At 42.2% G+C, this 27,987-nt stretch overlaps 1 protein-coding gene across 1 annotated transcript; it reads left to right on the top strand.

Annotated features, from left to right (window-relative positions):
• Positions 1-412: 412 nt before the first annotated feature.
• Positions 413-27,531, top strand: F10 (coagulation factor X). The gene is made up of 17 exons (XM_081003920.1): positions 413-763; positions 3,416-3,576; positions 4,542-4,566; positions 4,647-4,760; positions 4,849-4,989; positions 6,343-6,449; positions 8,342-8,462; positions 10,444-11,020; positions 11,879-11,960; positions 12,058-12,388; positions 15,265-15,425; positions 17,895-17,919; positions 18,991-19,104; positions 21,315-21,446; positions 23,542-23,756; positions 24,647-24,764; positions 26,389-27,531. Exons 1-17 carry the CDS (start codon positions 607-609, stop codon positions 26,934-26,936), a joined length of 3,129 nt encoding a protein of 1,042 aa, XP_080860046.1. The 5' UTR covers positions 413-606; the 3' UTR covers positions 26,937-27,531.
• Positions 27,532-27,987: the final 456 nt, after the last annotated feature.

The following is a 27,987-nucleotide window of genomic DNA, read 5'->3' as shown; positions in this document are numbered from 1 at the left end:
CAACTTCCTAGGATTTAGTTCCAGCTCTGTTTACACACTTTAGATACTTTTATTTTCTTCATTGTGTTTCGCTGGTTCTGTTGTCAGCTGGCTTTCACACTGTGTAGAAAAGCAGACCTTTACTCAGGGGTAGGAAACCTCATGGTCAGAGGCTGAATGCAGCTGTCCAGGACACAGCCCTCAACCCTCTTCCTAGGCCATTCATTCCCCTTCCCGGTCCACACACCCTTTTCCCAGATGAAAACCCTCTGCAGTCTCCTCAACTGCTTTTTTTTCTGGCTGGAATGTGTCCTTGAACTACGACGTATGGGATGTTCGCGTATGTAGAAATATATTGGCTTTTTGGTGTGCAAAGGCAAGAGTCACACCTGTTGCTCCACAACCTTTGCCCCTCGCCCCACTTTTCACCAGCATGTGGCCCCCAGGAGGTTTCTGATGAGGGACGGCGGCCCTTGGGTTGAAAAAAGCTTCTCCACCCCTGGTATAAACAGAAATAAATGAACTTAAATCTGATCTTTCTTGTTTGTTCAGCTTTCCACCCACGAAAATTGGTTTGTTACAGCTTCAGTTTTCTCTCTTCCAGTGTTTCTGTTCCCCCTCCTATGAATGGAGCAATTGCAGCAGAACTTTGGTCACCGCGATCTTGCTGAAATATCAGCACACAATTTGGGACACAAGCATTTTGGTTTCATCATGATTTCCTGTCACTTCAGCATTCTGTTTTTCTTCCTTTCCCTGGTGTATCTGCTTTCACCGGCTGCAGGTATGACTCATGAAAAACTGTCATAATGTATAAACTTGAAATGTTTCCTTTTCTTGTAATTTTCTTATTGAAAGTGCAGGGCAATTTTGAGAAAGGATTCCAATGCTTCTAAATCTTCCTAAAACCAAACTGTTTTGTGTGACACAGCTGCTCATGTGATTACCATAATGATTTAGAAAAATCTGCTGCTAAGCTTAATAGTTAACCAAATTCCCCAGTGCCTCACAGATAGATCAAAAACCAGGTTTTAAACTGAGAGGTCAAAAAAGCAGCAAATCTGACCAACTCTTTTTTATGTATTTCTAAAACCACCATTATCAATTATTGCTTCCATGTAGTTTTCTCTTTGTTGGTTATTGTTTTGTTTAAACAGAACCTGTAGAATAATATCATGAAGAGAGAAACCTATATCACTGTGTTGTCTCCACATTCAGGATTTTACCAGTAATTTTACCAAAATTACTGAAAGGTTTTTTTGGGGGGGGGGAGCAAATTTTCTGGCATTCACAAAGCTAAAGAGGAAGGGCCGTTATCACAAAAAATTGAGATTCTTTACATTTTGTGAATTATTAGTAAACAAGTTGTGTGAACTGTCCGTTGGCTCAAATAAGTGATATGTGAGTCTAGCTACAGACTAATCTTCTTTACAATCACAATCTGTAACTATTCAAACATATGTATTATTTGTGATACACATCATTTGAAAATAGAGGCTAAGTTATTCTTTACTGGAAGGATAAAATGTGACTAAAGCTAAACATGGTAAATATTTGTTCCAGGGTTTCTTTTGCTTAATCCAAAAATACAATTTAGTTACTAAACTATTTGAATGCAACATAACAGGAATAATATTTCTTTATAGAATCAGCTCGTTATTTGACACAGAGTCAGCTTTCAGAGTGCACATTCTTTGTCAGACAGATGTTTGTTTAGGGGAAAAAGAAAAAGAAACCTTGTGAAATATAGATATGCTGGGTTGTATCCAACAAGTCATGCTCAGAGTAGACCCACTGAAATACAGGGACTTGACTTACTTAAGTCCATTTATTTTGGTGGGGCTACTATGAGAATGACTTACTTAACTATCAGTCCCCACTATATTTAAGCCCACTATTCATGACTTTGAATTAATGAAGTAAATTTGAACACTTGCACTCAAGTGAGGAGCTAATCTTAAAAAGATAGACTTGGGGGGAAATTGCATGCTCACAAAGATGCACATGCCTCTTAATTAACAGTTGTTTGGATGCAAGGAGCTATGCAGTCAACTTTGTTAATTTTAATTATATTTCTTGAATGTTTCATTGGAAACTGCGTTCGAATCTGATGGGGAGTAGTTTCTCTGTGGGCTGGACAGAGAGGGTTATTTTGTAACTCAAAAGAAAATTACAATGCCCCATAAGACAATGAACAGTGAAGTATTTTTCTGGCTTGAAGCATTTCTACTAGGACTGTGCTAAGTATTCCTCAATTTTGATGTTTATTTTGAAATTGCTCAAAACAAATTTCACCCACACTGCCCTCAGCCTCATTTCCCCTCACAACTGTTTCTCCTGGTTGGTTGTGGTGATCACATGATGTGTATGAGCAGGGCTTTTTTTCAGTCAAAATGCCCCCAACAGTCAGGGGAGAGACCAGACCACCCTCATCAAAGCCCTGCTGTGCCTCTGGCTCACAAGGAGCCCAAAGGGGACATCCTCTACAGGGATCCGGAGAGGATCTCTGAAATATACTTGGAGTCGAGTGTGGATTTCATGCTCTTTATTCAGCTCATAGTAGTGAGGAATGAAAGTTCCCCCAAAATATCTGCTTTATATACATTATTTACACAATGGGCCGCACGCGATTGGCTAATTCCAGGATTCTCCTGTAGGCCAATCAGGTTGCGGATTCACTTCCACCTGGAGCTGGATTGGGTGGCTCCTGCGGACCAATCAGACTGCTGAATTCTGAATCCTATTGTTCTAGGACCAATCAGACTGCTGAATTCTGAATCCTATTGTTCTAGGACCAATCAGACTGCTGCATTTTGGATCCTATTGTTCTAGGACCAATCAGACTGCTGCATTTTGGATCCTATTCAACTCAGCACATAACAGTCTCCTTGTGAACCAGAGGTGTAGCAGGGCTTTCTGAGGCTCTTCAGCCCCCCAACAAACAGCTGACATGTGGGAAAGCTGTGCTTCAGCTGAGCAAGCCCCAGATGCTCTGGCTCACGTGAGCCCGAGAGGCGCAGTGGGGGCTCATTAAGCTGCTCATCTGAGGCATGGAAGGCTCCCCTTGCCTCAGCTGAGCAGCCTCAACATGCCTCTACCTTTTTGTCTTGGAAAAAAAGCTCAGTTTACCAACATAGCTTTATGATACCCTTGACAAAAGTCATATGGGTTGCTACCACTAGTAAGGTGAAATAGCAGTGAAAGCAAATGAGGGCAAGAAGGAATTGTTGGGCTGAGAAACGGCAACCTGGAGACCAGGGGACACTGATCCACACAAAATCCCCCACAGAATGAATTTTATACTCTCCAAAATGGACATAAAATACAATAATCTTGGTTTAGTTCCATTCCCTGCTTTTCTCATCTGTGGAGATATCCCTAATAACTGTGGTTTGCAGAGGCAGAAAGCCAATGATTTTTTTGTTTGTTTTTAAAGTCTTCTTAAAGCATGAGGAAGCAAGCAGTGTGCTACAAAGGAATAAGAGAGCCAACACCATCTTTGAAGAGTTGAAAGCGGGATCACTGGAACGAGAATGCATGGAAGAGAAATGTTCATTTGAGGAAGCCAGAGAAATCTACAAAGATAGTGAAAGGACTGTAAGTAATGTGAAATAATGGAAGGGCATCTTCCCATTTTGATGACATTTGCCAAATCTGTATTAGAATCAATGGTTTATAACAAACTGAACCATGGTTTGACATTACATGAGGAACCACTGGCTTCGTGCTTTTCCTCCCTAATCCCCTTGCTCACTCCAATTCCCTCCCAAATCCAAACCAGCAAACTGTGGGTTGTGCTCACCCTCCAAACCAGAACTGCAGACCCTGATTGCAAGTACAAAGTGTAGCTTGCCAATTTGAAAGTGATTTGCAACTTCTTGTTTGGAGGAGAATCTGCCAGTTCTGATACTGTATAATAGCAAAAAGGTTCAGTCTGGTTCTTGTGTCTGGTAAAATACCTGTTCTGCCTTTGGTGAGAGATGTTTGGTTTTGGAGATGACTTGTTTTAAATGCATTAGTGGGAGTTGATAGATCTGAGATTCTTCAGTCTTTGCCAGGCCTTGGGGATAGATCTCTGAAGTGCATCATATCTCTTGTACAAACACACGTAAATGTAATAAATGTACATACAGTACATGAACAACATGTGATGTTCAACGTACCATTTCCTATGTTGCATCTGATGGGACTCAATTTGAAATACTGGGCACGGCATTTATAATTTCCTTGTGAAACATTAAGCGAAAGAACATACGCCCAATTGGCTTTTGCATCACCAAAAAAGAATCTATTGCAGGTGAAATTAACAGAGCAGACAGAAAAGCCCCATCTGTGATACTGGGGAGTGTCTGAATGGGATCAGCCAATTTAAGAAGCAATTCTTGGTTCAAAAATAGGGAAGTTGCAAGTAAACTCAGAAGTAAACTAGTATTTTGAAGGTTATCATGATAGTAGATGACTTTTCCCAAACTGTTATAGTGTAGATGCTGTTTTACTTAGATATTGCCGTTTTTATGCTCATTTTGATTATTTCTCCTGTATCTCTGTCCTTTTCTACTCAGATGGAATTCTGGAAACAATACACAGGTAAGCCGACTCATGCTAAAAGAAAATTTGCTATTGGAGCTCTACCTAGAATTTTTGCTGACACCTGAGTGTTTTCATAGATGCTAATGAGTGTGACTCCAACCCTTGTCAGAATGGTGGGACTTGTCATGATGAGTACAAGAAGTACAATTGTTACTGTCCTGAAGATTATGAGGGCAGAAACTGTGAAATTGGTAAGATATTCCTATTATCTATCTATCTATCTATCTATCTATCTATCTCTATAACATTTAGAATATAATTCTGTTCTCATATATTTAGGCCCAGAAACCAGACTGAAGTGCATTTATGACAACGGCAATTGTGAGCATTATTGCATCGATATCCCAAATGCAGTACGACAGTGTTTCTGTGCAGAGGGATATAGGCTGGGAAGTGATAAAGAATCTTGTATCCCAGAAGGTAAGGTATAGAACACATCACCACACCAATTGTATTTCAGGTTACATCCATGTCCTGATAGATGCCAGAGAATATTTAAAAATCTTTTTTAAAAAAAAAAATCTTGCAATTTTAATTTAAAATAAAATGGTAGGCTAAAATATGATGGCAGAAAGAAAGATTCCATTCTATTCCCCATTCAGATAAAATTGTTCTTTCCCACTTAGCAGTTGCATCTTTACCAGCATATAAACTGAAATATTTACTTTAGGGCTTCAAATACTAATCCAGCTAAACCAATTTTAACGTCATTGTTCCCAGGATCTAACTACTGGCAGTGCAAGGAAAATGCTTTATGCTGAGTCAGACCATTGGTTCACATAGCTCAATAGTCTCCACACAGACTGGCAGCAGCTCTCCAGGATTTCAGATGGGCCTTTCTCCTTCCTGGAAATATTGGGGATTAAACTTGGCAGATGCTCTACTGTCCTGTTCTCCATTTTCAGTAATGATACTGCATGGATACGAACGTATATCTGTCATGCCGCAGCAGTACAGGGTCATCAACTTGTGGCTGGCTGGAGTGCAGATTGTGACTTTGCTGGGATATATGCATCAGTTTCAGTCCAACTACTCCTGCTTAACTGGTTTGTTGACTAGGCCAGATGTGACTGTAACAGCCTGTTGGGAATGAGGCACAGAAATTAAAAAAAGAATTGCATGTCACACTCTTTGAATGCTTTTAATCAGTGGATTTAAAGGATTTCACAATACAAAACTCCCACCTGAGAATGAGCTTTTTAAATAGGAAAGGTAAAGGGACCCCTGACCATTAAGTCCAGTTGCAAACGACTCTGGGGTTGCAGTGCTTATCTTGCTTTACAGGCCGAGGGAGCTGGCGTTTGTCCACTTCTGCAGACAGTTTTTCCAGGTCATGTGGCCAGCATACCAGTAACTAAGCCACTTCTGATGAAACCAGAGCAGAACATGGAAACGCCGTTTACTGCCAGAGCAGTACCTGTTTATCTACTTGCACTGTGTGCTTTTGAACTGCTAGGTTGGCAGGAGCTGGGACTAAACAACGGGAGCTCACCCCGTTGCAGGGATTCGAACCGCCGACCTTTCGAACGGCAAGCCCAAGTGGCACAGTGGTTTAACCCACAGCGCCACCCACGTCCCATGTTTTTCATAGTAGTTAATAACAGAAGATTGGAAAGTTGCGCTTAAAAACATGGTCACAGTATTATAGTCTGAAAGCTCAACTGTATGTTTCAAAATATTATTTACTGGTGTTTCGTGATACAGACCAAACTCAGAAGTGGGGAAGGGCTCATATCACGTTTCACGCATAACAAAAGCTACATCTTTTTGCAGTTGATTATCCTTGTGGGAAAATACCACTTCTGGCCAAAAAAAGGGAGGACCGACAGGGAAGAATCGTAGGTGGTTATACCTGTCCTCCAGGTGAATGCCCATGGCAAGTGAGTCTTCAAATAACTTTAGTACAATTCTCTGTCTGTCTGTCTTTGCATCAGAAACACTGAATTGGGGGAAGGGCACAAACAGGTTCCTCTTGACTTTCCATACAGTGCATAGTGCATTAGGGGGAAAGAAAACTGTGCCAGATCCCTACATTTCAAAAGAGACAAAACAATATCCAAACAGAACCTCCAACATAACATTCACAAAGTGGTAAAACATTGCAAGGTGTTCAGTGCAGACAAGAGAAGCTTGTCTTATTTTTTAAATGGCTAGACAACCATTCCTATACTGATTGGTAAAGGTAAAGGGACCCCTGACCATTAGGTCCAGTCGTGGCCGACTCTGGGGTTGCGGCACTCATCTCACTTTACTGGCCAAGGGAGCCGGCGTACAGCTTCCAGGTCATGTGGCCAGCATGACTAAGCCGCTTCTGGAGAACCAGAACAGCGCACGGAAACGCTGTTTACCTTCCCGCCGGAGCGGTACCTATTTATCTACTTGCACTTTGATGTGCTTTCAAACTGCTAGGTTGGCAGGAGCAGGGACCGAGCAACGGAAGCTCACCCCATCGCAGGGATTCGAACCGGCGACCTTCTGATCGGCAAGTCCTAGGCTCTGTGGTTTAACCCACAGCACCACCCGCGTCCCAATTCCTATACTGATACTTTATACTAAAAAAAATAAATCATTTTAAAAATAGTTATAAAAATTAGACTGATAATAGGAATAGTAACATTCATGAGGTGTGGGCAGGGGTAAGAAACATGAACAAGAAGTTGTATTTTGAATGTTGGGAAGCACAGCCTTGAGGGAGAACATGCACAAGTGTGCTTTCTTCTCTTTTTTTGGCTTTTTTTTGGACAGGAACAGAAAAGCCCTACGTGTAATGTGCTTGAATGGAGGTCAAACCCAAAGTTATGTGTGCTGTTTGTTTTGCTTTTGATATTCGGTGTGTAGTTCCCTGGGAAAGAATTCTTAACTTGCACCTTTCCACAGTGTAAACCACCTCTCACCTCCTATTGCCCAAAGCTGCTAATAGCTTTGGGGGCAGAAAAAAGACAAGCATAGATGCTCTTCATTCAGCTCTCCCTCTATGTACTAAGTTTTGTAACCACTCTTAGGATGCCTAGACCCTTGCCTTTGCTTTGGTATCTCAGGTGCTCTCCTTGGCCATAAGGACATAAGAGCCCTGCTGAGTCAGAACAAGGCCTGTCAGCTTCAGCATCCTATTTCCTGCAGTGGCTGACCAGATGTCCCTGAAAGCCCACAAGCTAGAGATGAGAGCAACAGGATGTTCTCCTGCAGTTATCTCCAAGCAAGTTAGTGTTCAGAGGTGTTGAAAACATCTGATTCTGGTGGTAGTACATAGCTATCACAATTTATCTTTCAGGAGTTCGTCTAATCTCATTTTAAAGATGCCTAAATTGGTAGCCATCACTACATGTTCTGTGGGCAAATTCCGTAGTTTAACTATGCTGAATCGCCCTTTAAAGCTGTTTTTAAAGAACTATTATTTTTTTTGCCTGTCTTAAATCTCCTGCCATCCAACTTCATTTGATGCTCCTATGGTTCTAGCGTTATGAGAGAAAGAGAGATAGAAACATCTTTCTCCCTACATTTTCCACACCTTACATACATTTGTAGTCAGTCACACCCCTCCTTACTCATCTGTTTGTTTCCCACAAACATTGTAACTTTCCCTCATTTGGAGAAGTTGCTGCAGCCTTCTGACTATTTCAGTTCCCCAAAATTTTAAGTGTCATTTAAACAACCTAACCATTCCACTCAGTTGAACACATTACTGGTAGATGTGTTGACAGGTCCTTCATAAATGCCAAATAAATCATGTTTCTTGTAAAGGGTTTTGCAGTGACGGTTGTTGTATTTTCAGGCTCTCATGATAGAAGGTCAAAGGCAGAGGTGTGGAGGTGTTCTGATTGCTCCATCATGGGTAGTTACTGCAGCCCACTGCTTCTCACAAACACGCCGCGAAGCACTCAGGATAAAGCTGGGTGAGTACAGTCCTCAGTGGAATTGAGAAGATAACGAGAGGCTTGCAATTATGCTGTGCTGAAACTACATAGAGCTTGATCCATATGGTTGGCCAGTTGGAACAAGCTTCCCTGGTAAAGTGGAGGAGGTACAAGTTTTAAATAAAAACAAACAAACAAACAAACAAACAAACAAACAAACATTATTGAGTGCTATGCCATGCAGGGAGCTCAAAGGCCAATAACTGGATCACTGGGTATGTAGATCAAGTATGAATGAATGAATTTATTAATACGGTCACAGACCAGCGCCAACACACACAACATCACAGATCATTAAAAAAATATATATATCAAAAATACAGAGGACAACATGAGCACAACAAGCATTTAAATATAAAAAATTAAAACTAATTATTAGCATGCCCCCTGCAATTAACACTTGGGGGTTTGGTCACCATGGGATACCACTTGCTTCCTGCGACTAATTGCAGCCGCACAGAATTTGGCTACATTTAATGTAGTCTTGGGATTCTTGTCCTCTAGCAGTGGTTCCAAACCATGGTGTTCCGACTCTTTCCTGGACTCCTGGACAGGTGCAATAAAAGTCAAACGTATATCCTCATAAAGACGGCAACGCAACAGCACATGTGAAGCAGTCTCAACCTCCAACGAGCCACAGGGGCAGACCTGCGCTGCGTATGGTTTACCCTCAAATCTGCCCTGTAGATCAAGTAAGACTGTCAGCATAAATATTTGGACATCAGAATCTGATCAGTGTGACACATTCAGCTTCTACAAACACAGTCTGTAATATGAATCCATCTGTGAGGAGACCAGGGTATTCCATTATGCCCTTCCTTTCCTTGACATAAAATCCAAACTCTCAGTAAGGTAGCTTAAACTAAATAAAATATTATGCAGGTAGAATGCCAGCAGGGGAATCAAGGCTTTCCAGTGTTTTGTCCCTGTTGGACAGAAGTCACGGGTTTCGCCAAGGTGCAGTGAGTTCCTGGCTCCCTGGGAACGTATTTGTTCCATTGAGACCAAAGTGGCAGACCTGGAAAAGCTAAAAGATGCAGTGAAGGTGGCAGATAAGGCCTTCAGGGATGTTACGGCTGTGTCCCATTCGCTAGGTCCCCTGCTGTCAGGGAGAATGAGGTCCCAGGGAAGGAAATAATTGCTCTGGGGAAGAGTACTGGCTGGAGGTTCAATAATGGAAAATTATTCTGCCATGCAACAAGAAAATAATCAACAACATAACCATTAATGACTATGCAGTGCTTCCAGAAAACCTGTTTGTTGAGTGGTCATCCTGATTTGTTTCCAGGGAGATTAGACAGTGTTGGCTAAAGGTAAAGGGACCCCTGACCATTAGGTCCAGTCATGACCGACTCTGGGGTTGCAGTGCTCATCTCGCTTTATTGGCCAAGGGAGCCGGCGTACAGCTTCCAGGTCATGTGGCCAGCATGACTAAGCCGCTTCTGGCGAACCAGAGCAGTGCACAGAAACGCTGTTTACCTTCCCGCCGGAGCGGTACCTATTTATCTACTTGCACTTTGACGTGCTTTCGAATTACTAGGTTGGCAGGAGCAGGGACTGAGCGATGGGCGCTCACCCCGTCGTGGGCATTTGAACCACCAACCTTCTGATCGGCAAGTCCTAGGCTCAGTGGTTTAACCCACAGCGCCACCCGTGTCCCACAAATTATTCTGATTAGTTTGCATGGAAATTGGATGATGATGATGCATCAAAACTAACGCTATTCCACACATTCCAGCACATTTTCCTTTCGCTTTACAAAATGTCCAGTCTTGTGAAAGTGGGTTCTTTGATGATAATTGCACAACCTAAATTTGCCAGTGTGTGACCCCAAAATAAGGACAGTCTTTGTGCTATTAATCCTCTCTGAAGATGAGCCTAAAGACCTGGCTCGACTCTGAGATCTGTGCTATTAAGAAACCTGACACCTGTGGCTTAACAAATGTTCCTGCTTTTCCAGGTAAATACAGGATAGACCAGGAAGAAGAAGGTGAACAGGAAAGAAGAGTTGCTAAAATCATAATCCATGAAAAGTATTCTCCCAAAAAAGTTGAAAATGACATTGCCTTGTTGCAGTTAGCGACACCTGTCAATTTCACAGATTACGTGGTGCCCATATGCTTGCCTCAGCAGCGGTTTGCAGCAGATGTGCTGAGCTTCATTGAATACTCCACAGTGAGTGGATGGGGGCGTCTCTTAGAAGGCGGGGCTACGTCAGCCACACTTATGCAAGTGAGACTCGTCAAAATGCATAGGAAAGAATGTGCTCAGCACACTAACTTAAATATTACAAAGAACATGTTCTGCGCAGGATACCTTGATGGGAGTCGAGACTCTTGTGAAGGTGACAGCGGTGGACCTCACGCCACTGAGTACAAGAACACGTGGTTTCTAACAGGGATCGTGAGCTGGGGTAAAGGCTGTGCGGCAATGGGCACATACGGAGTTTACACCAATGTCGTAGAATACATTGGGTGGCTAAACAATCACATGCAGAATACCTCTAGCACTGCAGTTGTACATACACCCTCTCAGAATTAAGGCCTATTGAGTTCAATGGGATTTAATCACAGATAAATGTATACAGCATTGCAGCCTTCATTAGCACTTTCCTTGGTTTTTTTTGACACTTGTTTTTCAGCATTCTTTGAGCATCGTATATCAATTAAAGGCTATATACCGAATTAACACTTACTTTTATTCATTTTCACAAGTTTATTCTTCAGAATTATTTTTAACATTGCGACCAGAAAGGGAGCATACAATGTTTATAATCGTAGTGTAATTTTTAACATTTTTCACTTACAACAAGAAAAATAAGAATTTGATTTGATTCTTCCAGTCTTAAAAGTTTCAGTACAAAAGAGAGTGGACATGCATAATTCAGTTTGCATAAGGCAAAGTATTTAAAGTGATAGGAGATGCTGTCTCGGCTTTGTTCCTTTCTCTCTACACGGTTTGTGAACGCTATGTACATTCCCATCCCCGCTCTTACGCTTTCAACAACTCTCCGAGGTAGGTTAGACTGAGTTAACCCATATGCACATAGAGCTGAGCAATAAAATGATCAGAGGATCACCTTGGGGCCACCTTCCCAATGAGGAGTACGGATGAAAGGATATGTCAATTATGGTTCTCTCCGTTGCTTACTTTTCCAATCTTAAATTCAGTTCTCCACGTTTCTGCAACAGCTTGCAATTTTTTTAAAAAAACATGAAAATTATTCAGCATTTTAGTGCAAATACTAGTAACCATGCTTTCGTGTGCAGTTTTGACCTAAGGTGCGCATTTTTGCAAGCATGTTTGAATATTATTTTCACTCACGTAATTCATTTTTAGGCACCTTCACCCCTAATATATGAATTTCATTTCTTCTCTCTTACTTTCTTGTTCAGATACTGGAAAAGGGACACCCATGACAAAATGTTTTTGGAAAGGGGAAGAAGAGACTTCATTAGGAACAAATTGCCCAAATGGGTTTGTTTTGAATTTTGTTGTGAACAGAGGGCTTATTTCCGTAAATGTAATCAGCTTTTGACTTACAGACACACTTCCTCTGTGCCTAAATATCTGAGCAGAAAAGCAAGGGAAGCTGCTTTTTGAAACATCCAAGGCACCACTTTGCCTTTACTCTGCCTCTTATGACCTTACTTGGAAAAGACCAGGATGTCTTATCATTCAGCACAATAATTTGGAGAATCCTCATCCAAACACAACCCCGTTTGTTATGTGTGATAAGAGGTGCAGCCCAGCAACAGGAAGTGTGCTGTTTGAACCTTATTCACGACTAGCCCCTGCAGTAGAACAGAGTGTTGTTTTTCCACGGATAGGCACCATGGCTAGCCAGCTGTTCCTCATTCTGATTCTCACTTCTCTGACAAGTTTCCTGAAGGCAGAAAGAAATGGTAAGAGAGCCTTAAGTAATTTCTCTGTCTCTCCTTGCAATTGCTTTCATTTATTTCGAATAAGAATTATTATTTTTCCTTTGTGTGTAGGAAGAAAGTAAGGGTCACAGATTAGGAGAAGTCTTCTCCACCGAAAGGGTCTCAATATATTATACAGTATAATGCATCTTGTTTGCCTGTGTATGGTGTGGGAATGAATTTCTAGGCTGCATATGCACCATACATTTAAAGCACTCCCCCCCCCCCAATAATCCTGGAAACTATAGATTACCCATCACAGAGCTACAATGCATTGAGGAACTACAGTTCCCAAAATTCTTTTTTGGGGGGTGTTGCTTTCAATGTGATTTAAATGGTGTGGGAAAGCACCCTGGAATGTAGTTCTGTCTGTGAGATGGTAAAAATACATTCTCTTTCAGCTACGGGGTGGTGGGAGAGAAAATGATATACATGACAAGGGAAAGAGCCCTTCATATAGCAAATAAATGTTTTGGATGAGAAAGGCAGAAACATATATCTAATATTGTTCCCAGAAAAATAAAAAGTGTGACACAGAAGGAGTTAATAAACAAGAAACGGTGAGAATGATAGTGGAAGTAATGTTTCTATGAAATGAAGAAGTGCACCTGGTTTTAGTTGGGGGGGGATCATAACGTTTCACAGATCAACAAAGTTGTGGCAATAAATTTAATATGTTTGTTCTCTCAAACACACCAATGCTGCTATGAACAGAATAACTTCATAAAAACTTCACATACAATATAACAAGACCCCACTGGCAATCTGGAACGATATTTTTAAACAAGTAGCTGGCTTTGGTGTTTTAAATTCCTTTTTATGTCATCAGCATAAGCATATAGGCTTTATGAATGTTAACACCCTGTTAGTAAACACTTGGTTGGACATGGAAGCAAGCCATGTTAATTTAACTGTAACCCACTGTTGAGTACGGTTGCTTAGGATAATAGTGTACATCACATGCAATCGGCCCAGTCGAATGATGATCTGTATTTCTTCATGTGCTTTGGCTACCATGGGAACTGAAGTGGCCGATATAGGATGGGACTAGGGGCATGGAAACAATAGCATCTAGTGAAAAAGTGATACCGCCCCATTTTGGGTCTTCATAAACCTCTTCTCAGGAGTCCTCAATGGTTGGCAGGGAATAGGTCAGGCAAAAGGTAGTATTTATTCACACCACAGGTAGTTAAATTTATGGAATTCACTGCCACACATGATGTAGTGATGGCCACCAGTTTAGGGGACCAAACAACATGATGTTAAAAGCACCTTTGCACTTGATGTGCAACTTAAATGCTGGGGGAGGTGGCTGATAATTATTAGCATAACAGCAGATGTGGAAGCAAAATAAGCCTTTCCTCACCTACCTTCTGCCTCCTCAATGCAATTGAAAACTTTAGAGGGGGAATTTTCAGGGTGATAGGAGAAGTGAATAATTTGGGCAGTAGAAATTGAGGGATAGAGTTGAGAGGAACAAGGTATGAAAGGTGTAAGTCAGAGAAAACAGCTGGAACAGTCAAGGTGGGAGATGACCAGAGCATGAAGCTGAGGTTTTAGCTGAGATTTTGCAGATGAATCGGTAGATTTCTGCAATGATTTTGGGAGAGGGGAGAAAGAGGAAGAACCAAAGATAAGGCCAGAGCTTTGTGTTTGGCCATCAGGCTTTAGAGGCAGAGCCCAGGGAGTTGGTGAGAGAGGGTCAACAGAGCATCAACAGACTACAGACCCTGAAAGGAGCAAATGACAAAAAGATGGAGTGTGTGCAATTTTGAAAGCAACAAGGTGATGCCTGCAGAAAGCGACTGCCTACAAGATGTGTAGAGTGGCAATCCCAGAATGATGGATTTTACTTCCACATCTTCGTGGCATGTAGTGAAATCCAATATGGTGGTCTAAGTAGGAATTTTGAGAATTCTTGAGACATGGACCAGGGAAGTCTCCTGATGCCTGTGTTAGCCACCCACCCTGCAACTACAGGCTATTATGCCACCTGTTTCTTCACCCCATGCTGTATGGAAAGAGAGCATCCAATGATCGTGGGAGGTTTCAGAGGGACTTTACTGCTGTGGGAGCAACTAAAGCTGTGTACACATTGCTGTTTCCTCTGGTTCCAGTGCACCCACACCACCTCCCTTTTGGATCCATGTACACATGGAGTTACCTGCCATGCAGAGTTATCCTGTAGGTTCTTGAGCAGTCCTGCTGTTTGATGTGTTTTCCTTCAAACCAGTTTCAATTCAAAAGGAAAACTTAAGCCACTTTCACAGCTAAGATGAGGTGTGTGCATTTGAGAAAGCCATTGCTCGTGCAGGGATTACAGCACATGCACAGACGGGGAGCGGGTTGCAAGGGGTGCAAAAACCCAACAGGTAGTGTGCATCAAGTGAATACATTCCCTCCTCCCACTCTGGTGTGTACAACAATTGCAAATGCCACTTGAAATGCAGTGGGTGTGCTGGGTTTGGGATGAGCTTGCTGTTTTCAGCTGCAAAATGGGAGTGGCTTTCTCTTTTCCCCCAAGTGAAATTTGAGAAGGCTGGAAGCGAAGTAAGTCAACCTCCTCTAGGGAGCAGCAGCCACCACAAGCACTGGGTGGCTTATCTTCACTCCATAGGCAAACATATGAGCCAGGCGGTCTAGCCTAAGAACTGAATCACTGTTGCCCTGTGGGTGCTGCCTCATACAACATGCACATGAGACGGAAAGAGACAGAGAAAGAACCATGGTGTGCTTTCTATCACAAGCAGAGATGTGAAACCATGTGCAACATTTATCTATAAATGCAAAACAGTTTTCCGTAATGTGTTTTGAAATTTCCATACGAGGCATGACTTGGTTGTTGTTGTTTTCTTTAGTGTTTCTACAGGATAAAAAGGCAAACAATTTTTTGGAACGAGCAAAGCGTGCCAATTCTGCTTTTGAGGAGTTTAGGCAGGGAAACATTGAAAGGGAGTGCATGGAAGAGAGGTGTTCCAAGGAAGAAGCCAGAGAAGCCTTTGAAAACCAAGAGAAAACTGTAAGGACAAAGCTGGCCAATGTGTTTGCTTTGCCTTCATATGACTGCCTCTTTCTGTCCTCAGTCCTCCGGAGCAAGATCAAAACAGGGCCGACAGCTATGTTCTACCAGCCGTGCCTTCACAGTGGAACTGTCAGCTGCATTTAACAGCTTCCTACTCCTGCAAATAGGGACGCGGGTGGCGCTGTGGGTTAAACCACAGAGCCTAGGACTTGCCAACCAGAAGGTCGGCGGTTTGAATCCCTGCGACGGGGTGAGCTCCCGTTGCTCGGTCCCTGCTCCTGCCAACCTAGCAGTTCGAAAGCATGTCAAAGTGCAAGTAGATAAATAGGTACCGCTCCAGCGGGAAGGTAAACGGCATTTCCGTGTGCTGCTCTGGTTCGCCAGAAGCGGCTTAGTCATGCTGGCCACATGACCCGGAAGCTGTATGCTGGCTCCCTTGGCCAGTAAAGTGAGATGAGCGCCGCAACCCCAGAGTCGTCTGCGATTGAACCTAATGGTCAGGGGTCCCTTTACCTTTACCTTTACTCCTGCAGTACCCTAGCGTTCTCTCCATGTGCTACTATTTCCCCCTCTTCTTCCTTACTATTGCTTCTTCCAGCTGGAGAACAAACTGGAACCCAGCCATATCTCTCCATATCTCTCTCCCTAAGCCAGGAATGGGGAATCTGGGACTGTACAGACGTTGTTGGAATCCAACTCCCATTAGTCCCAGCCAGCAATGTCAAGGGTAAGAGATGATGGGAATTGTAGTCCATTGACATCATTCTGCAGGCTCCCCATCCCTGTCCTAGACAAAGCAGAGGAGGGGGAAATTGTGGATAATAATAATGAAAAATGGAGTGGACAAGCAGGAAGGGTCAAGACTGTCTATTGAATAATACCACTCTGACAACTCTGTTGTGAAGGTGCACTCGGTAGTGTGTGGTTGGCCCTGTTTTTATATTGCATCTTAAATGATACTTTTCCCATGCTTACATATATGTGTGCAGCAGCTGATTCCTTTATTAATATTTTATTAACATATTTCTATTATTTTTATTACTGTACAAAAACAGCTGAGATACAGTGGTTCTTCATAAGATATAGAACGGTCAAGACCAAAAACATAAGTCATTAAAATCATTAGAAATATTAAGAATGTTAACAGTGTAGGTAGCAAGGTATTAAGGACACTTAAGGCATAGAAGCTATGGTAAGTTAAGAAAAACAGGAACTTAACACTGATGTGGCATACTTATTAGAAATATTAGAGTGTTACAAACATTACAGTGATGAAACAAAATTAACAATACAGCAGCTACCTACTTGCTTGCAACACATCATCTCCTTGTTTATTTACGTGTCAATTCTACTATGAAAGGAGAATCATAGAATCATAGCGTTGGAAGAAAGGGTTTCTGTTTATCAAAAGAGAAATAAAAGAAAAGCATCAATCAACACCTTTACATTGCATTTCTCTTCTTCCCCTCTAATACTTTATGCTCCTCTCACACTTTATAATAAACTCAAATATTTTGTTCAACGCACTGAATGGCCAGAAGCCATTTATTTAATTCCACCCCCTTATAATTCTCAGACTCTTTCATGAGTGGTCTGTTTCACCCTTCCCTATCATAAATTATGGCCATCTGCTCAACAAGCCAGAAAGACAAGAGTAAAGGTAATAAAGGAATTCCACAGGTAGGAAAGAGGGGAATCTGCAAGTGATAAGGGGGGAACTCTGAAATAGCAATCCTCCCTCAAGTTGCCTTAGTCCAGGTAGTGCAATATTGTCTCTCAGTTAGCTAATGCTTCTTTTCTTTTAGTATTTAGTAATGGCAGTCAATTGCTACTATTAAACCAAATGCAATTATTTTTTGCAAATACTCCCAGATCTGTTTGAAGTTGTCAATATATGCACAGCTCTTGCTGATGCTTGACAGAGTATTCTTCTTAATCTACCCGCCCTCCCACCTAAAGTCCCAAGGTGGGTTACATTACAACACAACGTTAGTACTGTTTGCTAGGTCAGTTCAGGTGGCTTAAGCAGTTCCATTATGCTAGGCGGCAGGCTGTAGCAGAAATTGGCAGAGGACTGAAAGATGTCCTTAATTGGCAGACTCTGTCTATACTGTTGGCCTGTCTATACTGGTCCTCAGTTGGGTTACAGCCTGACCTAAGGTGGATCACAAAAGCAGCACTGCTGCCCAATGAATATGTGGTCTGAAAATTAACAAGTGGGTCTACATTTCTTGATGGGTTCTGCTGAGTCTGTTTGAAGACTATCTCATTGAGGTGAGTAAGGATGCAAAGTAACAGGTACACCTGTGCTTCTGGGACAGCGGTCACAGCTAGAGTGAAGTAAGGCATTGGAGCTCTAATATGACCAGATTATGGGAAGAGCTGCTGCTGCTGCTGCTGTTGCTGCTGCTGCTGTTGGAAGAACTGCTATATTGTTGTAAATAAAATCTGCTGTTTTCTTATTAGGAGGAGTTCTGGAATGTGTATGTAGGTAAGATCCATTTTTTTTTCCAACCAAGTATTTCTTTAAAATGCTGTTGATATGTATTAGATAAGAAATAAATTAGTTGATTCATTGGGTAATATCCAACTAAGGCAATAATCCAAGTAGATTTGAGTTGCTTGACTTCTATGAGTCTACTCACAGTATGACTAATGTAGGATATACATTATTATTATTATTGTTGTTGTTGTTGTTGTTGTTGTTGTTGTTTCAGATTCAATTACACTTCTTAGCTAGGACAGTTTTTAGTTGTTCCAGGTTAATGTGAACTACTTTGATTGTGACAAAGGAACTGTAGCTCCATGTTTAAATGCTCCCCAGCCTGTATCTTAGTAGAAAACATGTTCAGAGATGCTAAATTGTGTGTTTCCACTCTCCCATGGCTGCATAAAACTGATAAAGGAAGACCCTATGCCACATATTGACTGATTGGTGCCTTCAACATATATATATATTTGAAACAACAGAAGCAAAGCCTGCTGGTGGAAGAGTTTTACATTTTGGTGGGGGTGAAACGGAGAGAGCCAAAGCAAACAAGGGATTACAATCCACGTTTGCAAAGGTGGCTTCCTATTTTCAAAGGATGGCAGCAACTCTTAGAGCTGTGAGCAGCTGTTTCAAGAACTTATGATCAGCATTTTGCAATAGGAATGAAAGCTGAACCCTTAGCTCTTAATCTATATGCCCCACACATCGACAATAAGTGTGCTTATAAGACCCCAGTCCATAGCAAGTTCTATTAATTTCAGTGGAACTTACCTCAATATAATGTCCAGGATTTAGGCACAGGAGCTGTAGCAACAGTGGAGCAGACCACCTTAGAAGCTGGTGGACTCTCCTTTGTAAGAGGTTTCAAAGCAGAGGCTGACTGGCCACCTATCAGGGACATCATAGTGGTAGATGCCCTATGTTGACAGGTAGTTGGACTAGATGAATTTTGGGGAATCAGTATAAAAAGTGACACCGGGTAACCTCATATTTTCATTCTTAACACATTCATTAATACCTTGGATAACAAGAAATTATATTACAAAAATATATTTTTTTCCCAAATGCTAGATGGGGATCAGTGTGCTTCAAACCCTTGCCATGACCGTGGAACATGCAAAGATGGCATTAATAAATATACCTGCACATGTTTGGATGGCTATGATGGGCCGAACTGTGATAGTGGTAAGTTGTGTTTCAGTTGCAAAATAGCAGTGACTCTCTTTTTTGTTGGTTTATTTCACCACGTTCTCTGAGGGTGGGCTCCATACAGCTCCACAGAAGCATCCTAGGCTGAGACGATACGGAACAGCATTTCTAAATATGTTGTTATGAATGTGGGAACTGCCAATACCATTTCTCTCTCTGCTAGTTTTCCTTCCGGCTCGAAGGTTGTTGGTCTTCCTCCCTCCATTTTCTACTTCAGGTGCACGTTGCTCCCAGGCCTTCTCTTTGTGAAACACAGATCCCATTTTTAACAGGCTACCCCAATCCCTGCCGAACTGTGGTCTTTGTCCTCAACCAGGGTCTGTGTTCCTTTGGAGAACTGAAGACATGGCAGAGGCTGTCGTAGCTTTAAGAAATAGGATTTATTCACATATTTACACCTGAATTTAGATGGAGGGACTACAGATCTCAAGAGGGACTTGTCCCTCACAACAGTACAGTATTTGAGTCCAAGGCATCTCTCCCAGCCAGCCAGCCTAAATCGTCCTGCATTTTTCAGCTATTCCAAGCTTTGTGAAAGGCCCCTAAACTCTTTCTGTCTCATTACATCCAGTTACCCTGGCAACTTGTCTCTCTTCACACCGGAAACTTAGGAGCCAACTCCTGGCGTTTGTGGGGACTTGAGCCTCACAAAGTTGATGGACATTCCCATTCAAATGCTGTGTGTGCACTGCGTCATGTGATAGATTATGTGGGGCAAGGCTTACCCGGGCCCCCACAATATTTTATTCATGTTGGCACCCCTGACAGTTCTCTTGCATTGCCAATGGTCCTCAGTGGCTCTGCATTGTTTTGTAACAGCCCATGCTTGGCCAGGTCCTTTTGCATAGGCTAGGCCAGGATTTCCTCTGCAGCTTGTATTTCTCCTTTCATATCCCAAAATCTTACCATTTATTGGTTTAGGGGACTCTCCCCCCACCTAGGAATGCGGGTGGCGCTGTGGGTTAAACCAGAGAGCCTAGGGCTTGCTGATCAGAAGGTTGGTGGTTCGAATCACCGCGATGGGCTGAGCTTCTGCTGCTTGGTCCCTGCTCCTGCCAACCTAGCAGTTAGAAAGCACGTCAAAGTGCAAGTAGATAAATAGGCACCGCTCCGGTGGGAAGTTAAACAGCGTTTCCGTGCGCTACTCTGGTTCACCAGAAGCAGCTTAGTCATGCTGGCCACATGACCCGGAAGCTGTACACCGGCTCCCTCGGCCAATAAAGCGAGATGAGCGCTGCAACCCCAGAGTCGGCCATGACTGGACCTAATGGTCAGGGGTCCCTTTACCTTTACCTTAGCTCCCCCCCCCCCACATAAATAATATGCTGTACGGCACTGGCTGGGAACTAGAGGCAGACATCACCTATCATTTCAGTTCCCTGATCCTTTTAAATGTTCGCTACGGTGAGATCCTAAGGAAGGGGAGAGCTTATGCATCTGACTGCAGGGTTAAAGAAAACGTTCCTCTTTAAATGTAACTTGAGCAAAACAGGATTCCCATATGTATTAGATAAGTATTTAAGAATGCTTCTCATGGCCATCTTGTTGACCACTGAGAATAAGATGCTGGTCTGATCCAGGAGATTTGATTCTTACGTCCCTATGCATTTATGGTATCCACACAATGGTTGCGTTTGCACATAATGGTAGCCTGACTATCTGGCTTATTGTGTTTTATGAGCAATTCCTGCCAAATTGTTCCTACTCCGCTCCTCCAGGGTTTGTGGTTTCTTTCTCCCTAGCAAACCACGATAGCTAGCCAGTCCTGACCCACGATTTGTTGTTCTTTTGTTGGCTTGCTGATCGTGGCTTGTTAGGGAACAACAAACCATGATTTCTGGTTCAAACATAAACGAGCAAAGCACACAGTTTCAAAAATTGCTGCTGCGTCTTGGAGGACGTTATGCTCAGGCTTGCGGTCATGAAATGGCTAGACTACAAACCAATTTTCCTGAAAAGCAGTTGGCTTTTCAGTGACCCTCAACAATTGCCCCATTTGTCCATTGATAGAGCTTTAGCTTAAACAGTAGAGAACACAAAGGAATTACCCAGTGCAAAAAAAAAATGCCTTGAAAAATTTACAACCTAGAGGAAAATGGCTCTGGCTCTAAGTAACATTTTAACCATTGCCTGAAAAATGTGTGTTAATTTATTCTTCAGCACTCATGTATTTGTCTTTTATACAGTCATACAAAGATCCTGCAAATTGCAGAATGGTGGCTGTAAGCAGTTCTGCAAGCTTGTAGAAAACAATATTGAATGCTTTTGTGCCAATGGATATATTCTGGAAAACAATGGACAATCCTGCATTCCTACAGGTATGAAGCCATTTGTTTGGTTGAAGCAACTTGTTATAATTATATATTCTTATTTTTTCGGTGCATTTTTGCATGCATTGTCTTTTTTAATGCTACCAACAGTTTAATTTCGAGTTTGCTTTTCCCCTTTTACAAGGATATTCTCAAACTTTCTTATCTCCATTTTTTCTCTTCATGTTCTGAAATAAATCCATAAATTTCCAGGAGTCTTCAGCAATCTAAAGTTGTTGTGTCTCCTATTCACAAAATAAGTTAAAGAAGAGGAAGAGGGACATGGGCTGACATATTGATGCTGACAACGTTTTCTGGCTGCTGCAAAATTAAAATCCTGCATGCACAAAGAGCACCCATATCACAATAAATAGCCATTCAGAAGCACCCATAGAATTTGTTCTTTTGACTTCTACCTTAAAATAAATCATAGTACAAAAAAAAAAAAAAATGTTAAGAGAGACACTGGAGGTACTATTTTCCCCCCTCGTTTTTCCCTCACCCAGCAATATCAGTGTTTGTTTTTTTAAAGGATTAGTTACTATAAGCCATGAAAGATGCATTTTAAAGTTAAACCCTAATTTCATATCTAAACCTCTGTGATGTTCCGCATCTATTTATTTATTTATTTATTTCAATTTTATTTTATTTTATTTATATACCGCCCTATACCCACAGGTCTAAGGGCTGTTCACAGGATAAAATCAGAATATAAAACCACAAAATACTTCTATCTACACTTTGTGTTCTGCATCCTTTATTATTGATATATAGTTTGTTTCTAGCTGTGAGTGCACAGATTCTGATGTGGTTTAAGGGTCTGAGAAAGAGAATTTTTTTAATCAAAAAGAATTTCATTTGACCATTAGATCTGAAGGTCCTTTAGCTGATATTTTCATTTTAAGGTGATCTATGTCTTTCCTCTGTGCTTTTTTAAATTTCATCATATTTGAAAGGTGCAATGAAAAGATAGTTGGTCACAGGAAAATTAAGTAATCATAGGTTCGTAAGGCACTCTTATGAATGTTTATTCAAAAATAATGCTCCATTGAGTTCAATGGGTCTTTGTCTTCTGACTTCCCTTCTTTCCTGCTTTGTCCACCTTTCATCTTCCTGGATCCAAGCCACATCCAGGAGCCAGTTTCTTGATCCAGGGCTGGTTATATGGAGCATATGACTCTCTTCTTCAAACAGCTCCACTGGCTACCAATCTGTTTCTGGGCACAATTCAAAGTGTTAGTTATAGCTAAGAAAGCCCTAAACAGCTTGGGTCAAAGCTGAGGGACTTATACAAACCTGCTTGGGCTTTGAGATCTTTGGGAGAGGCCCTTCTCTAGCTCCTGCCACCCTCACAGATATGCTTGGTAAGGATGTGGGACAGGGCCTTTTCTGTGGCTGCTCCCAAACTTTGGAATTCCTTCCCTAGAGAAGCTGGACTGGCTCCTTCCTTGTGAAACAGGTGAAAGCATTCTTGTTCCAACAGCCGTTGGAAACTGGCTGCTTTTAATGAGGGGGCTTGTGTCGTCCTTTTTTTTGCATTTTTTTGTAAAATGTTAATAGATGTGTGTGTGTGTGAGAGAGAGAGAGTGAGAGAGAGAGAGAGGGAGGGAGATTTAATTCTATAGATTCTAATTTTTAATTATTTTTTCTATGGTTTTAGTGCTTCTTATTTTTATCTGTAAGCCGTCTTGAGTATCTTCAGGGGAAAAGGCAGGGCATAAATAAATATAATAATAAAAAGAATATTTCAGCCCTCCCTAGGAAAAGGCATATTTTAAAAGACTGACTTTTTTGTTTCTGTTAAGTTGTGGGTGAACATATCAGACGACACAGCGATTCTTCAAACAGCTCTTGTTTATTCACAGGCCAGGACAGAACTGAACTGAAGGGTTCAGTCAGCCTGCTTATATAGAGCTCCAGTACAATGTAACTGTAACAATTTTCTAAAACTATCCAATCACTGAACGTCACTTTCGATCCCTTATTTGCATAACTATCTACAGTATCCCCCTGCTGGCCCAGGGTAAGAACTTCAGTACATAACAGTTTCATTGGCACAAGTTGGCTTGGTTGTGTTGCCTAATTTAAAATGCTGTTTTTGCAGTTCCGTATCCATGTGGTCGGATTCAGAAAAAGAAGGTGGCAAAGAGAGAAGCAAGTTATTTAGAAGAGTTGGATTATAATGACACACAGATTTTCCCAAGCCCTGGTCCCGAAGATGACGAGCCATTGTATGGGATCGAAGAAGAGCCTGACGAGGACCGTGGTGTCAGAATAGTTAACGGAGAGGATTGTAAACTGGGCCAGTGTCCTTGGCAGGTAAGTTACTCTGTCATGTATCTTGTATAAATATTATATACCGTACTCATTTATTATCCATATTTAACAATGGACACTGATTCTATCATTTTTAACTGCTCCCATATTGTATTAAAGTGGGGAACAGCAAGGATCCCCACTCCAGGCTGTGGTTGGCTAGATTACCTGTTTTTAAACTTTTTTTTTAAAGGCAATAAATAGCTTTTACAAGAAGAGAGTCAGGGCTATGGGCCTGGAACCTTCAGCCTCATCAGGTTTCCCACAGGACTTCAGATTCTGAAGTAGACTATCCAGCTCATGCTCCATCCTGACTGAATCAGACAAATGAATCTCTTTTGGAATTGGAGTTTGGCAATTCCTTAACCAACCCTGGGCTCTTCCCATCAAGGCATTTTGCTGCCTGAGGCAAAGGGCAAGATGGCATCTCCTCCATTCTCTGTTCATAAACTCTTACTTCAGCCTTAGTTGATGGGGCAGAGTCCTTCACTATACCTGCAGGCAGCAGGCTAGCTTATGGGGCTCAGGCCAGACTGTGTGGCCCTCACAGCTTTTCTCACTCCTTGCCCCTTAGCTTTCCCCTGCTGCCTGAGAAAGCTGCCTCACTCTGCCTAATGGTAGAGACGGCCCTGCTTCCCATTAAACCCCTGACAGAAATGCACCACGTCACTCAGGCACTTAAAAGTTGCTTTTGTAAATCTGCTCTTTTCTTTTCTTCCCTGTCTTTGTATGTCCTTATTTGGTTGCTCCCCTCATTTGGCTCTGCCTTATTTTGATTCTTACAGGTGTTCTAGAAAGAAGACTCAATACATCCTACGGTGTCATTTCTCCCTCAGAAAAAAAAGCTACTTACTCACGCAATCCTGATTTTTGTACCTGCTTCTTTTTTTCAGGCACTTCTGATAGATGATGCAGGAGAAGGGTTTTGTGGAGGGACCATTCTGAGCCCAATGTATGTGCTTACCGCGGCTCATTGTATAAATCAGACAAAAACGCTGAAAGTTGTTGTTGGTGGGTATTTTCGATTTTTGTCACCTATTCAAAGACGCTAAATTGTAAAAAAAAAATTGGTAGGTGAGGTATACAGAGGTAATCACTAATAGTTTTTAGTATCTTGCTCAATATCTCACCAAAATTCATGTTTTGTAAATAAGCCTTTGGCTGTGAGCTGTGGTTGTGTGTGTGTCTGTGTGTGTGTGTTACTGATCTCATGTGGGATTTTTTTAAAAAAGAAATCAGAAGTGGGCAGGTGGGTGTGAATGAATTGGGTATGAACTGTGGTGCTCAAAGGAAGGTGTTTTTCCCCGTGGGGCAACTTGCAGCTTTGGAATATCAGTGGTAATTGAGAAAATACACTGGCGGGGGGTGGGGAGGATTAGCACCCACCTACAGAAGATGCCTGGGATGTGGGTGGCGCTGTGGGTTAAACCACAGAGCCTAGGGCTTGCCGATCAGAAGGTCGGCGGTTCGAATCCCCGCAGCGGGGTGAGTTCCTGTTGCTCGGTCCCTGCTCCTGCCAATCTAGCAGTTTGAAAGCACATCAAAGTGCAAGTAGGTGAATAGGTACCGCTCCGGCGGGAAGGTAAATGGCGTCTCCGTGTGCTGCTCTGGTACACCAGAAGCGGCTTAGTCATGCTGGCCACATGACCCGGAAGCTGTACTTGGCCAGTAAAGCAAGATGAGCGCCGCAACCCCAGAGTTGGCCACGACTGAACCTAATGGTCAGGGGTCCCCTTTACCCTTTACCTTTACAGAAAGTGCAAGTCCCAATCATAGAACGTCTAGGGCCAGCCTGTCTGAGTCAGAGCTGCAAATGGTGAGTGTGTGTGTGCGCGCGCACACACATATCAAGGAGCATAATACCCAAGCTGGACAAATTATTCTGTCACCTGAGAGAGCAAATCCCACAAGTACTTCCTCCCTTTCCTGGCAGGAAAAATGCAACAATAACAAATTGCCATTGGTTTCCAACCTTTTTGTGACTCCCGAAATAAGCTGCCCTCGCTATGTGTAGTGGGAAGACTGGTCCCAGAAATATTCCCAGTAGCAGACTACTACAGTTCCCAGAATTCTTTGAATGAAAGAATGCGCTTCAAATGTCCTTCAAATATTTAGCAGGAAGTGTACAGTGTGTATGCAGACTTAGAGAAAATGCAGATCATCTTGAAGATACCTGGCGGGACTTCCTTACCTTTTTGGCAATTCAGGAGGTGTGCGCAACCCCTGCTTACCTCTGGCAGCTGCCACAGAATCTCAGAAAATATTGCCATTTTCATCCCCCTTCTCTGTTCTTCGTTCTGTCTTCCATTGATTTTTTTAAAAAATCTATTTGTTAATTCGGTTAAATGTATTATCAGGTGTCAAATAATAGGTGTCAAAATTATTATCATTATACATCCAGAAGTTGGGGTTCTGGGAGGGTGGAAAGACATAGTTTTGTGAGCAAGGACTGGATGAGTTGGGAAGAGATCAGCAAGTTTTGTATTTATTCTGGATCAAATGTTGTGGAGTACAAATGTTGTTGTTTTTATTATATTCTAATGGGGGGAGATTAATAACAACACCACCCATTTTGAATACCAATGCACCTCATATTTGTATCACGTAACAATTATACTGTGTTGTTCTCACACAGGGGAAGTGAACACAACAGTGAGTGCAAGAACAGGGACTGTTCATACAGTGGAGAAGATATACGTACATCAAAAATTTGTTTTGGCAACCTATGATTACGATATAGCCCTCATTCAGCTGAAGACCCCTATCCAGTTTTCCAAAAACGTGATCCCTGCATGCCTTCCCACTGCCGACTTTGCAAATCAAGTCCTGATGAGAGCAGGAAAGGGTATGATCAGTGGCTTTGGCCGCCTCCACGAAAGAGGCCGAGTATCCGCCACGCTCAAAAAAATTGATGTCCCCTATGTCGAGAGGCATATCTGCAAGCTATCCAGCAATTTCCCAATCACTGAAAATATGTTCTGTGCTGGTTACCATACCGTAGCCCAAGATGCATGTCAGGGAGACAGCGGAGGACCACATGTCACTCAGTACTGGGACACTTATTTTGTGACTGGTGTAATCAGCTGGGGGGAAGGGTGTGCAAGGGAGGGGAAATATGGGATTTATACCAAGGTGTCGAGATTCATAGGTTGGCTGAGGAGAATAATGCGTCCAAAGCTGTAACACGGTGGAGCGTGAGAGGACAACCATTGTCTCCCTGATCATGGTTTATTGTCGTGTTTCAGACAGGCATTTCCACGGGTGAATTAAATAGGTCGCTTTGCCTAGGACTTAAACCAGCCTCTGCCAACCAGGATTATTTTTGGACTATAACTCCCATCAGCCTCAGCCAGCACAGCTATGCTGGTTGGCATTGATGGGAGTTGTAGTACAAAACATTCTGAGGGCACCAGCTTAGTAAGGGATGACTTACACTATGTTACTTTAATGGCCTCTTCATTTCAAAAGCCTTGTTCAGGTGTTCTTCCAGAACAAGAAAGATCAATATAGCATGTAGTTTTGCCTAATGCAATGCATTTTTGTATGTTATTTTCATTTATATGTATTCTGTGCCCACCTAGTACATGCATTTTTGTGCACATTTACTTGTCTGGAGAACTGGATTGCAAAATTCAGAGAAGTGCAAGTTTTGAAGGGTGTTTTGCTTCATGTATTCTTTATAGAAGCACAAATTCCATGTTAGCCTTTAAATGCTAACTGAACTGAATTTCTTCCCCCGTCCCTATAATGCCATAATAAAAGAAAGTGTTAACGTTTATCTGATGGGAAAACGCTATGTTGTTATACATCATTTTCAACAACGCATCCTTTACAGTAGCAACAAATTATATGCCTTGTGGATGGTGCTGGATTTGTTTTGTTTTTTGAAAGCATGTTATCAGGCCATGCGAGTTGAGAGCTGCCACAGAAAGTTAGTATTCCAACCTGTTCAGAAATCACAAATCTTCTGCAAGCCTGCATCTGAATGGGCCAACCTCCCTGTATTTATCTGGCTAGAGAATGTACATAGCTAATACTTGATGATCTTTGTTTCATTCCATACACTGAATTGTAGCCCCATTTTCTAGTGACTCACAATCTCCCAGTCTATAGCTTGGCAGAAAGCCTGTCCACTAAATTGTGTGTGTTCTCCCTCTTGTGGCCGCAAAGTACCAATGCAGAAACAGTGCTTGAAATGTGTATTCCCAAAAAGTGTTACAGATGAGGGATTTTG

This window comes from Podarcis pityusensis (genome assembly GCF_964106645.2).
Source record: "Podarcis pityusensis genome assembly, chromosome: 4".
NCBI classification, from domain to species: domain Eukaryota; kingdom Metazoa; phylum Chordata; class Lepidosauria; order Squamata; family Lacertidae; genus Podarcis; species Podarcis pityusensis.
Note: the sequence above shows the minus strand (reverse complement) of the source record. Positions and strands in the feature narration are given on the sequence as shown.

What these genes read in the sequence shown, in the direction of transcription:
- F10 (XM_081003920.1), top strand. Translation starts at nt 607, where the DNA reads ATGGAGCAATTGCAGCAGAACTTTGGTCACCGCGATCTTGCTGAAATA. An exon ending in GGGCAGAAACTGTGAAATTG is followed by an intron (nt 4,761 to 4,848) that starts GTAAGATATTCC and finishes TCATATATTTAG; the next exon opens with GCCCAGAAACCAGACTGAAG. An exon ending in CCTGAAGGCAGAAAGAAATG is followed by an intron (nt 12,389 to 15,264) that starts GTAAGAGAGCCT and finishes TGTTTTCTTTAG; the next exon opens with TGTTTCTACAGGATAAAAAG.